At 36.6% G+C, this 13,588-nt stretch overlaps 1 protein-coding gene across 1 annotated transcript; it reads left to right on the forward strand.

The window, feature by feature from the left end:
- The first annotated feature begins 847 nt into the window (after window positions 1–847).
- Window positions 848–6,376, forward strand: LOC115711980 (casein kinase 1-like protein HD16). Its single transcript, XM_030640186.2, has 16 exons — window positions 848–1,629; window positions 2,136–2,267; window positions 2,356–2,429; window positions 2,533–2,602; window positions 2,688–2,743; window positions 2,816–2,887; window positions 3,342–3,436; window positions 3,547–3,613; window positions 3,704–3,833; window positions 3,918–4,136; window positions 4,229–4,371; window positions 4,471–4,645; window positions 4,890–4,980; window positions 5,064–5,221; window positions 5,349–5,537; window positions 5,624–6,376. Exons 1-16 carry the CDS (start codon window positions 1,540–1,542, stop codon window positions 5,681–5,683), a joined length of 1,821 nt encoding a protein of 606 aa, XP_030496046.1. The 5' UTR covers window positions 848–1,539; the 3' UTR covers window positions 5,684–6,376.
- Window positions 6,377–13,588: the final 7,212 nt, after the last annotated feature.

Genomic DNA, 13,588 nt, shown 5'->3' on the forward strand with positions numbered 1-13,588 from the left:
AAATTCTAATGGTATTGTTCTTGCGTCTGCCGCTTGGAGAGTGTCTGGCATTAGTGTCCCAAAAATTGCAGAGGCACTTGCAATTTCAAATGTCTTGTCTCAATGCATTACAATCAACCTCAACAGTATTCAACTCGACACCGATTGCAAAGTTTAGTTCATAAACATAATAATCTGTTAGTTTTAGATTCTTTTTTAGGTTTAATTCCTGACGATATTAGAATTTTATGTTCGTATCTCAATATTGTGAGTTTTAATTACTATTTTATAGCTGATTCTTAGCTAAGTTTGCTTTAACAGATACAGTCGCATAGCCTGATTATCCTTTTTGTATCTAAAACTTTATTTTGGTTGATGCCATGCATTAATAAATTTTTCTAGCTCTCGACCCTTTTGAGCTCGTTGTTCTTTGGTGGTATCTTGTGAGACTATTTTCTAAAAGAAAAGAAGTGTATGTAAATCAACAAATTTTAATTACACACTTATAATTTTTAATAGCCATGTAAAACAAACAACATAAACTCTGATTTAAATACCATAGATTTTAAAACTAGTGAAATACCTTATATAATTAATGTACAAGTTTAACTTATAACACTTCTATCATTCTATGTACTAAAAATCAAAGTGTATCTACGGATAAATGCAACAGTAATCAGCCGTCTTAGTTAGCAGCTCCTTCACATTTATTTTACACACAAAATAATAGTAGTGTGTTAAACTACTCCTACACATAAAAATTTCCGTTAAAAAAAGAAAAGAGAACTATACATAAAAATAATGTGATTCCAACTTAATGGATTTGGATAGTTTAAAATGCATGTCATAAGGTAAAATAAATTGCATATTTATATGTGTACAGTAAAAATCGTTTATTTTGATTGTAAAAGCTTTAAGGTTTTCTCTTTTTCAGCACAGACCGACTAGGTTTTGATGAATTTTATTTAATTTATTTATACATTTTGAAAGGATGAAACTTGGTTATTCGAAATAGATATTTATATAGATGTGATATATCAAAGACATGTCTTCTTTTATTCTGTCGAAGTGGAAATCTAGAGACTGAGAAGAGAATCCCTTTGATTGTTTTCATTTCCCTCCACATATTTCCAAATTCCATTCTTTTCTTACCGAACCCTAAGAAAAATAAATATACAAACTTTTATATGCCTCTGTCCCCCTTTACAGTGATCGATTCTAGGCTGATGATGGTTCTGGAACCTTCATGAATATTCCTTGCATGGTATTCTCTTTTCTCTCCAACCAACAACGGCTTTATCATGCTTGAGCTGTGTAGCAGAGCTCGCAGAAATTGGATACCTAATATTAGTCCTGAACCACTACCCAACCCGACTACACACCTTGAGTATCATCATCAACAAGAACAGCTACAGACTCAGCTAACTGTAAAGGGTCATCAGGGGAGAAGGCCTGCGGTGAACGAAAGGAAGTAAGAAGAGTAAGGAGGGAAAAGACGCGATCGGTGTTGAAAGGAGGTCGTTTAAGGTCGAAGAAGAGAAAAGAGTTGGTGAGAGAGGTATGGACGAGTTCGAAAGTGGTGGTCGCAGTGGCGATAAGGGAGTTGTGGCGGCTGAGGATGACGGAAGCAATGCTCCGATTCCTGAGAAGGTCCATATCTCTCAGTGTTTTCGTTTTAGAAATACACACACACATATATATATTTTCATGATGGCTATCTGTAGAAATGAAATGAAGATACAGCGAAATGTGGGGATTTTCGTGTTTCATTTTTAGATTTTCTCGAATATTTTAGCTCCCCACACTTTGATTATTTTCAGAAGCTTGTAAAAGTTTGCTCTGTTTTTTTTTTTGGTTGATAAAGTCCTGTAGAAAATTTTATAGTGTTGATATCCATTGTTAATGGACGAGTGTTTAATGATTTAGGAGAACTGTCCTGACCAAAAAAAAAAAAACACTTTTATGAGAACTGAGGAGGCACTGCAGTTTACTTTCTTTTTCTTTTCTTTTTTCATATTTGTTGTGATACTTTACAAAGTTTTAGTTTAGTGGTGTCGTTAAGTCACTGTTATACTATATCTTCCCGCTAATTTATGTTAGTCTGCAAAAATTATAATTTTTTATTAAGTTTTTTAATGTTTGATTTCCAACAACAGATCCAGGTTGGTGGTTCTCCATTATACAAAGTAGAAAGAAAATTAGGGAAAGGAGGCTTTGGACAAGTTTATGTCGGTAGGCGTGCTACCCCTATAAATATAAATGAAAGAACTGGCCCCGGAGCATTAGAGGTTTGACAATTTATTGTTTGGTGTTTCTTTGCTCTTTCTGAATTGTGTTTATAGTTTATGATGACTTTTGTGATCTTCATTATCTCAGGTTGCGTTGAAATTCGAGCACAGAACCAGTAAAGGATGTAACTATGGACCACCATACGAATGGCAAGTTTACAAGTGAGGCTCCTATCTACCTTCTTACATTTGTTTTTCGTCTGGTCCATGCTGCATTCCCACCACCAAAATCTTAGTACGGTCAGTAACTTTGTTGCTTTTACAGTGCACTTGGAGGTAGTCATGGGGTGCCTAGAGTTCATTATAAGGGTCGACAGGGTGACTATTTTGTCATGGTATGGTTCCTTGTTTATGACATCAACTTTCCTTCCAATTGCAACTCTGTGATTGCCTTAAGTAATCCTATCTGACCTTGTACAGGTTATGGATATGCTTGGACCTAGTTTGTGGGATGTTTGGAATAATAGTTCACATACGTAAGTATACTGTGTTGTTCATTGAAGAATTGATTATCTTTATTGTCATTTGACATACATTTTTCAACGCAGAATGTCAATTGAAATGGTGGCATGTATTGCTATTGAGGCGATATCCATATTGGAAAAGATGCATGCTAGAGGGTGATGCTTTTATACTTCTAATAATACCACTTTTCTTTTATTCTGTTGTCAAACATGGTTACTATCTCATGTCAAATTTTTTTAAACTGTTTCATTGTATGATTACAATTCTAATTTTTCATCTTGTAGGTCCACATATAGGGTGTATTATTTCACATGAATTATTTACATCTACAATTAAACAACATAATAGGCGTTACCTTATACTTTGTTGAAGCCTCTTCATATCGTGATATGTGTTTTTCGTTCTATCTTGATGCTATTTTTTATTTTCTTTTTGGTTAAAGAAGGTTTGATTCCTTATCTGATGGTGATTGTGTATAAAAACACAGCAATCACTTCTAGTTGAACTGGCCAGATAGATGAACTTATCTAGAATGATGTGCATCACTACAAGATCCTTGTTTATTTTGATAATTATGGTTCTATAAATTTTCTGCTGTTGTTCTTGCAGATATGTACATGGTGATGTGAAACCTGAGAATTTTTTGCTTGGCCCCCCTGGAACCTCTGATGAGAAAAGGCTGTTTCTTGTTGACTTGGGATTAGGTAACTGTGCAGTACCATTGTTTCTCTCAGCTGTTGTTACTTTGCCAAAATTAGTTAATATATTATAATTGATGTGAAAAATAATTTTGAAACTTGTTTTGACATTTCAGCAACTCGGTGGCGAGATAGTGGAACAGGCCTGCATGTTGACTATGATCAACGCCCAGATGTATTCAGGTACTTAGACATCTTATACTTAGTAGGAGATGAATTTCTTTTTCCGTCTTGACAATTGCTTGATATTATATGATAACTTCTAATTTGCAGGGGAACAGTTCGATATGCTAGTGTGCATGCTCATCTAGGTAGAACTGGTAGTAGGAGAGATGATTTGGAATCTCTTGCTTACACACTTGTATTTCTTCTTCGAGGACGCTTGCCTTGGCAAGGATATCAGGTTCAGAATTTTCAAGTTTTTGTTGAGTTATGTGTATACCTAACCTAAATTTGTATGCAATACTAATACATCTCTTTGTATTAGGGGGATAATAAGGGATTTCTTGTTTGTAAGAAGAAGATGGCTACTTCTCCAGAAGCTCTATGTTGTTTTTGCCCTCAACCTTTTCGACATTTTGTGGAGTATGTGGTGAATTTGAAGTTCGACGAAGAACCCAACTATGCAAAATATATCTCTCTTTTTGATGGAATTATTGGCCCTAATCCTGATATTAGGCCAATAAATACTGAAGGTGCTCAGAAGGTACTTCTCATTTCATTCGTTTACATTAAACTAGAAATTTGGTTGTTTTTTTGCTTGAAATACACCTAACTCATGTATTATGGATTGCAAAGCTCATATGTCTGGTTGGACGTAAAAGAGGAAGATTGTCCATGGAAGGCGAAGATGAGGAACAACCGAAGAAGAAGATTCGTATGGGAATGCCTGCGACACAGTGGATCAGTGTTTATAATGCCCGTCGTCCTATGAAACAAAGGTATGTTCATCTTGCTTATAAACTCCTGATATTGAAATTTACTCAAAGCTTCGGAAGTTGATTTTCATTTTCACTTTCGTTTTTCAATTTCTCTTGTAGATATCACTATAATGTTGCAGATATGAGGCTATCCCAACACATTGACAAAGGAAATGATGATGGGTTGTATATCAGCAGTGTCTCATCTTGTTCAAACCTTTGGGCTCTCATTATGGATGCTGGAACTGGCTTCACAGATCAAGTTTATGCACTCTCTCCTTACTTTCTTCATAAGGTTTCTTTTCTCCTTTCAAATCCAGGATGGATTTATGAAATATATATAATTATTGCTTATCATTTTCTTGCATTGTTTGGTGTGCGTTGAATACCTGCCCTTCATTTTGCTGCATATACTTTCTCTAAAAAATTTATACACAGAAAAATTTGTTTATGACTATTACAGTGGGTAAAAACTCTGCATGACAACTGCTTATTGGACTTAAAACTCTGAATTCATTGGACTGTTTTTGTAAATGAAGGAATGGATCATGGAGCAATGGGAGAAGAATTTCTATATTAGTGCAATAGCAGGAGCTAACAATGGTAGTTCACTAGTCATAATGTCGAAAGGTTAGTCTGGAGTCAAAAACACAAATATATGGAGAAGTTTGTACTTTGTAGCTGTCTGATTCAACTTTTGTTGCTTCATGTAGGGACTCAGTACTTACAGCAGTCATATAAAGTGAGTGATACATTTCCATTCAAATGGATCAACAAGAAATGGAGGGAGGGATTTCATGTTACTGCTATGGCTGCTGCGGGAAATAGGTGGGCAATTGTTATGTCTCGAGGTGCAGGCTTCTCGGACCAGGTGTTTGTTAATGTTAGGAAATTATTAATCATCCTAGTTGGAATTGCAGTAGGTGACCCAAGCATATACATGTATGTTTTTGTAGACAGAATTCTGACAACGTTTTTCTTTTAATCAACATTGTTAGGTTGTAGAGCTAGATTTTCTGTATCCTAGTGAAGGTATTCACAGAAGATGGGATAGTGGCTACCGTATCACTGCAACTGCAGCAACTTGGGATCAGGCTGCTTTTGTTCTGAGTGTGCCAAGGAGAAAACCAATAGATGAGACTCAAGAGACACTCCGCACTTCTGCTTTCCCTAGTACACATGTCAAGGTAAATTATCTGATTTGTTCTTCTTTACTCTCATTCTGCTGTTCTATTTTTCGGTGGTTTTATTTCAATGCTGTGTGGTTTTGCAGGACAAATGGGGGAAGAACCTTTACATTGCATCTATTTGCTATGGTCGAACTGTCTCATGAGCTGCCACAGTTTTTTGCAAATTTCTGACATACGTTTAACCTCTTGCTTTTTGTGGCACAACAGCCTGTTTTTACTCATCTACCACTCTTCAAGAAGCAAACATCCTCTTGTTGTGGCAAGTTAGTTTATTGTGGCATATATAGGAGTTGATGTATGTTAAATTACTACTTTATTACAACCATCACACAGCGCATCTCATATGAACATCTGTGCACATGCTTTCAATTTTGGTGAAAATCGGTGCTGTTTTAATTTGTCATGCCCACTGGATGTGCCATTTTACCTTATGTTGAAAAGTTTGTATATCTTTTAACAGTAGTTTTGATTGAAGGCATATGCACGGGTCATTTTCGTTAATGGTGGTATTTTGGAAGGCGGCACGACTCTGATTTGCAGTGAACTATGGACATTCTAGCCATTCAGCATGTACTTGGCTCTTTGTCCTCTTCCTCTCCCATTTCATGCCTTCCATTATTACCTTTGAAGATGATTCTTGGCTGTCTAGATTTGTCCTCAAAGACAGAAAGCATTTGTGTACTTCAAAGCAGCTGTCTGTAATGGTTTATCAATTATGTTTATTTTAAAAGCGGTATTGTTAGTTATGAATTTATGTTCTAATACAGTCTACTCTTTTAATGGTGGATGGTTTATATAAAAATAATTAATTTAGGTAGGATTAATATTGACAAAAATTGATTCTTTTATGTGTTTTAATATCAAGATTTTCATAGGCATGTCTATCTGTGGTGTTAGATTAAAACTAAAATTATTTATTCCTTTCAAAAGTGGCCTTACATGAATGGTTTGTCTTGTTTCTGGCATGGATGCATGTGGCTTTAAAGAAAATCATATCATTTGAACAAGATCTATACTTGTTCACCATTACTTGAAAATTTGTAACAAAGTTGCATGTTATGTATGTGCTAGAAAAGAAAAATGAAAGAGAATAGCAAAGGTTCTGTATGTGCATATGCTAGATTTTTCAGCGAGTTATTATCACAGGCTGCATTGTATTTTTGCTAAGGTATTGGAAGCAGGTGTGGGAGCTTCCTTCGCACCAATCATGAGGTCGATTTCATTGCTAGGACATGCCAATCTTACCTCTTGGTAAGTTATGGTCAATTAAAATTTATGTGTAGCTTTTTGTACTTATAATTTTGTATAAATATATGAATCAACTGCAAAATTAGGACTTGGTTTGGCAAATTTGTACAGCAGCGTCTTCATTTCATGGGTCCCAGTTTTGAATTAGCATTCCTATTTCTTTTTATTGTCCATTTAATACATCTTCTGCTGTGCTGTTTAGGTATTAGTTGACTGTTTTTTTTTTTGGTCAACCATGGGGATTCAATTGAAGAAAGTGGAAATTATGAAAACTCAATGGTACGACAATACTTCCTCCTTTAAAATGAAAAAGTACCAGTATCCAGTTCCCAATTGTCATATTTGCATATCCCGTACTGATTTCACCTACAAGGGGCTTTGAGTAATTTCTGGTTAATTTTAGTAGGCATTTGTAATTGCCATCAATATCAAGTTATCAACAAAGAAACACAAAGATACTATGTATTTACGTATACATACTTGTTTCTCAAACTACGGACGGTTAGGTGTGATCATGTTTTTGAATATGGTCTTATGAACCGATCATGGGGTTGCTGTCTGATTTTGAAATCGTAGCATATGTGGCTTGAGCACTTCCAATTTAACGTTTTTATCAAGGTGCATAACCCTGGTGCTGTTTATGTATTTATGGATGGTCGAAGACAAGTGTTTAATGTTTCTGAGCTGGCAACAGCCAACATAAAATGGACTTAGAAAGATATCATAGTTGCATTGTTTGTACATTTCTCCAAGAATAAATGTGGGATATCTATAAATTCGTGATAGTGTTTATATTCAAATAAAAAGTAGAGCTTTATGAAAGTCTTGGAATCGTATTTATCTTTTGTATGATCCTTTTATCTTGTACTGCCACAAGACAACAAGTACTGAGTATTCAGAATAATATGAAAAGAGAAAATGGGCACCTCTAATAAATTTTATACCTTTGTCGTCTGATTGCAATAAGGGGGGCCCTCTCGGCTTGATGTGTGGGAACTGGGAGAGTTGAAATTTACCTAATATGCCTTTCTACTTTGGATTAGTATATGGAGTGCTGGGCACAATAGCATATCTTATTCTGTTTGACAAGACACGCACTTGAGCAGAAAGAAAAGGCAAGCGTGGGCCGTGGCAGTCTCAGTCACTTCCCTGAATTGTGCTTGTAATTTCTTTCCTTACCTATGATAATTGATAACTAGGTTAATAGCTTCAATCATGGTATTTAACTCTAAAAGATTTTTACATTTTGGGGGGCATCCAATGACAATGAGGCATTTCTTCTTAATATAAACAGTGAAGTCTCAATCCAAATGACTTTCAGTTTCAGCGCTAACATGAATTATTTCACCATTGTCACGAATCTTTTAAATTCGATTAGTATTGTGTTTTTTTTTTTCGAAAAATATAATTAATACCTTATGTTTTTAATAATGTTTATTTGGTACCTTGTAGTATGAAATTTTACATTTAGTACTTTAAAGTAAAACTTGAACTATACAAATTGTAACACTTAATCTTGAATTTTTTTAAGTTAAAACTCTCTAAATTTACATTATGTTTTGGTATTCACCACTCCATCCAAAAATTTATGTTAAATGCCAAATAAGCATGTCATAGTATACACATTTGTTAATTTTTAGTGGTCCATAGAATTTAATTTGTAATCCCAAATTTCGCACAAGGTAAAGTGGCAGGTATGTTAAGAGCTGGTTAGAGAATATTACCCAAATAGGTCGGCCATATCCCTCTCAAGGTTAGATTCATTTAAGTAAAGCTATCCTGCAACTATTCTTTGAACGGAACTAGTATCTCACAATACGTCGCGCATGGTGAATTGTCCGTACATACAAATACAAGAGAAGCAGATCTTCTCCAGATTCTCTTTTAAGTTATTTTCACAAAAATAACAACTGGAATTCCTATTTATTTGGGATTAACTCACTAGAATGAGATTCGTGGGATGGGCAGTTTGGAGCTGATCTTCAACCAATCCCACCAAAATAGAGAATTTAATTTACTGCTCCTATTTTTTAAGACTTAAATGTATTACCTTTCCTCTATAAATAGTAAAGCTTTTCATTAAGAAAAGGACTACTTTTTTACACTTTGAAGAGTAATTATTCTGAAAAAAAAAATACTTGTAAGATTTCTCGAGATTATTAAGAAACTCACCTAGCCGAATCTTGTGATCTTAATAATTCTCTAAGTAATACAACTAAAAGGGGAGTAGACTATTACCATTATCACTTGGCCAAAACCTCTATAAATCTCTGGTGTTCTTATTGCCTCACTTTATTATTGTTTTATTATTAATTGATCATTCAATTTCATCAGTTTAAAGACTCAGTGTCGTTCGCTAAAAGCGATGTCCATATTTTGATGCTTTGATTGAAAGCAAAGGAACACAGTCTTATCCTTTCAAAATTTTGATTCTTTGATGATGGTTCTTAGAAGGAGGTCCTCATCAACTGAGCAACGTGATACAATGGTGACAGATCCTAACGTCCAAGCTCCCATTGACTTAGGAGTAGACAACCCTAACCCACGACTGCCACCTTGGGGAAACCTTCCCACTACTCATGCTAATGTTAACTTCAGAACTACTACGATTACAACCTCCCTCACTGGGGTGACGCGCGGTGTCCTAGAAAATGGAAATACCAGCCATGCGTATGCTGGAGAAACTGAGTCGGGCACCGGACATCCATTTGTGGGAGAACCCCAAGTTGATTTGGGGGAAAACACTGATATAGAGATTCTGAGGGATGCATTGGGACAATTCCATGTCACACCAATGCCCTCCACCATAATCAAGAAGAAACACGTGCTGTAATGAACCATGTGTTTGAACAGCAGAGGTGTGAATTCCAAGAGTGGATGGATAAACAAGCTGAATCCATGCGTGCAGAACAAGCGGGGATTAACCGATGATTAAGAGAGGCTACTGACCTGATCAGAGGATTCCATCAACAGACTGGGGGATAGGCATTGGAGAACCTACCGCTCAGAAGAGATTCTAATCAGGAAAAGGCACCTTACATCCCCCTGGAGGACTGGAGTAAGGCTGGGAGGAGCGCCCAACTAATTATGTGCAATCATGACAGACCTTCCGATTCCAGTCCCCAAAATCAAACTATTGGCAACTCGGTAGATGACCAAGTTCTACCGGTCACTACCTTGGAAGAGAAGATCAACACAATTTTTTACCCTAGCCTAAAGGGAGGAAGGATGATGCACCTCCTCGACTAGCTGGAAGGTCTCGAGGACATGTGGCAGTTTACAATCAAGATAGACGGGTCCAAGCCTATGGAAAGTGTCTGTATGCCAGCCAGCGAACTCATCGTGGTCGAACAAGGTCTCACAGTGGACAGTCATACATGAGCAAGAATGATGGTGGAGCTCATAGTGGACAATGTAATAACTATTGTCATGATAATCTTCGTACCTAAGAAAAAAATTAGGAAGATCCTCCAAAACGATGCTAATCCTCCTAGACCACTCGGTCTACGAGCCAACCAAATAGAAGAGCTCCATGCAACGCTATCTTCCAAACATGGGGCCCAAGATCGATCTTTGAGACAATTTAAATCATAGGAGAGGAAACCAGGAAGGATACTTTGTGCCTTTGCCTGACAGTCAAACAATTAATGTGGAGAACTATATTCCACAAAACAGGGATGAATGTGTACATTTTGATGCTCCAGAGAGTCAAGAAGTGACATAAGTCAATCAATAAGCAGGTCAAGTTGATCTAGGGGTGCAAGCCCAATTGGATCAGCTTAAGAGCCTCATTCAAGTCCTGATTGGCCCAAAACTCACCGATCTAGAGCTTGATCAAACAAGAGGTTCACCATTTTATGAAAGATCAACTCTCTTGATCTTTTGACCAAGTTCAAGATGCCCACTTGAAAGATGTACATGAGAAAAGAGGATCCATTATCTTATATCAAGTATATCGATATAACTCAGATAGAATCATGTAACCCAATAGTCCAAGGTAAACCTACTACGAAGTCCATGGTTATGTCTTCCCACTTTCATTCAGGTATCCTCAAAGACTGAAGTAAACCTGCTGACCTTTGATGTTTAGCTTTCACTTGTTGACAGGTTAAACACTTTGAAACGTATTCAACAATATCACTCTTCATTCCTAGCCACTAATATATTACTTTTATGTCATGATACATCTATCGAAACACAAATTCTATCCTTATATCTCAGTAGTCCACTTGGAGTCACAGTGAAATCCTTTGTAGCATCAATCTCAACTTTCTTTCTAAGTTCGATCAATTCGAAATCATTTTATTAGCAAATCTTTATCCTTTCTAGTAAATCAGACTGCACGTAATATTTTCCAACTTCCCGACTACAAACTCAATCTCGGCCTTGGCCATATCCTTGGCCAATCTTGGAGAGATTTCCTTCAACTCGTAGACTTGCCCTGGACCTTTCCAGCTAAGTGCATCTCCCACCACGTTTGCCTTGTCGAGATGGTAGAGGATTTCATAGTTGTAATCTTTGACTAACTCTAACCATCATTGTTGCCTCATGTTCAGATCCTTTTGAGTGAAAAATTATTTCAAACTTTTATGGTCAGTATAAATCTCACATTTCTCACCATATAATTAGTGATGCCAAACCTTTAGAGCAAAAACCACCTCTGCCAGTTCTAGATCATGAGTAGGGTAGCGTTGTTCAAAGTCTTTCAACTACCTAGAGGCATAGGCAATGACCTTCCCTGATTGCATTAACACACAACCCAAAACTTGTCTTGAGGCATCACATTATATCACAAACTTTTCATCACTGACTGGCAGGCTTAGGACTTGTGCGGCAATCAATCTCTTCTTTAATTCCTAAAAGATATTTTCACATTTATCAGTCCATAAATGGTTTTGGTGCATTAGTCAAGCCGAAGGACATCACTAGAAACTCGTAGTGCCCATATTGAGTACAAAAAGCAGTTTTGGGAATATCTTCTTCCAAGATCCTCAACTGGTGATAACTAGATCGAAGGTCAATCTTAGAGAAGATGGTCTTTCCAAATAAATCATCTATCCTTGGCAAAGGATATTTGTTCTTTATTGTCAACTTGTTCAATTCTTGGTAATCTCAATGCACATACATAACGACTCGTCCTTCTTCTTGACAAATAAAACTGGTGCACCCTAAGGAGAGGTACTCAACCTCGTGAATCGCAAATAAAACTGGACTTTCAATTACTTAAATTATGTTGGTGCCATTCTATACGGGGCCTTAGAAACTGGCTCAGCCCCTGGTATTAATTCAATCTCGAAGTCAATCTCTCTCTTTGGTGGTAACCCCAATAACTCTTTCAGAAACACATCTAGAAATTCACATACTACTCGAACCTTCTCCGGTCCATCGGGTATATCTTTCGTGGTATCTAATACACTAGCCAGGTATCTTATACATCCTTCTCACAATAATTCCCTAGTCCTAAGTGCTGATATCATTGGAATTCAAGTTCCCTGAACCTTTCCCATAAAAACAAATGGGGTCTCACCCTCTGGTTCAAAAGTTACCATTTTCCTTTTACAATCTATGATAGCATTGTACTTTGTTAACCAATCCATTCCCAGTATTGCATCAAAATATTCTAAGTCTAATTCAATTAGATCCACTAAAAGTTCTCTCCCTTCTACTAACACTGGGAGGGACCTTACCCACCTCCTGGGGATTACCACTTCTCCAGTAGGTAAACCCACCATACATGATATCACATGGTCTACTCAATTTTTCAATGATTCTACTAGAAATATATGAATGTGTGGCACCAGAATCAATCAAAATAGTAACCATAATACCACCAATAGATATCTCGCCTATAACAGTCGAAGGGCCAGCCTCAGCATCTATCTGGGTCAAAGCAAACAGCCTAGCAGGAACCATATGACTCTCCTTCTTAGTCTCGGGCTTCTGTAGTTGCAGGCAGTTGCTTCGACAATGGCCTGCTACTCCACATTGGTAGCAAACTCTAGATCGGCATTCACCCAAGTGGTGTCTCTTGCATTTTGGGCATTCAGGTTGCCAAACCTCATTTCTACCTCAACGGAAACCCTGGTTACCTTAAAACTTTCTATTTGGACCCACAACCGGTAGTCCATCTGGTTTCCTTTTTCGGTCATTGGGGCTAAAGCTTTTACTCACTCAGTACCAAATGAAGTCTTTCACATGTCCTTCCTCTGAGTACTCTTTTTACAAATTAAACTTTCAGCTCCCTCAACAGTGAGAGCTAAGTCCAATTGAGGATAGGTCTTCACGACCCCTGATTTCTTGGCTGCCATAACCACATCTCTAGCAATTGTTGGGTTTTGTGCCCTAAATAAAACCCATTTCAATATAATCAAATTTACTTATTAATAAAGATCAGAAATAACATATTATGTTGCATGGTTTACATTATTTATTTCATGATTATATACATAATGTATGAATTCTATTTAAGTCCAGAACATATGAATTTGTTAATGATTATAGTGTTGTCAGCACAGTGGAATATAATTTTAATTATATGTTCGAAAGTTTATTCCCTAATTTGTCAGTTCACTAGATTTAGACTGACATGATAATCAGCGATAGGTATTCTTAAACCTTGGATAAGTGTTATGTCCTTTCCAGGGCATTGGCAAAGATTACCAGTATCGAATGTATGGAGTATACATCGAAGAGACCGATATTGAACTTTGATTAGATTTGTTAAAATTTACCATAATATCTATTCAATTGAATATCACATGTTGATCTTAGATCAAATGATCTTAATTCTGATATGATTA

The sequence above is a fragment of the Cannabis sativa genome, chromosome X (assembly GCF_029168945.1).
Source record: "Cannabis sativa cultivar Pink pepper isolate KNU-18-1 chromosome X, ASM2916894v1, whole genome shotgun sequence".
Classification (NCBI taxonomy): domain Eukaryota; kingdom Viridiplantae; phylum Streptophyta; class Magnoliopsida; order Rosales; family Cannabaceae; genus Cannabis; species Cannabis sativa.

Coding starts and splice junctions, on each gene's coding strand:
- LOC115711980 (XM_030640186.2), top strand. CDS start 1,540: ATGGACGAGTTCGAAAGTGGTGGTCGCAGTGGCGATAAGGGAGTTGTG. Junction 2,603..2,687: donor AGGGTGACTATTTTGTCATG/GTATGGTTCCTT, acceptor GACCTTGTACAG/GTTATGGATATGCTTGGACC. Junction 4,646..4,889: donor CTCCTTACTTTCTTCATAAG/GTTTCTTTTCTC, acceptor TTGTAAATGAAG/GAATGGATCATGGAGCAATG.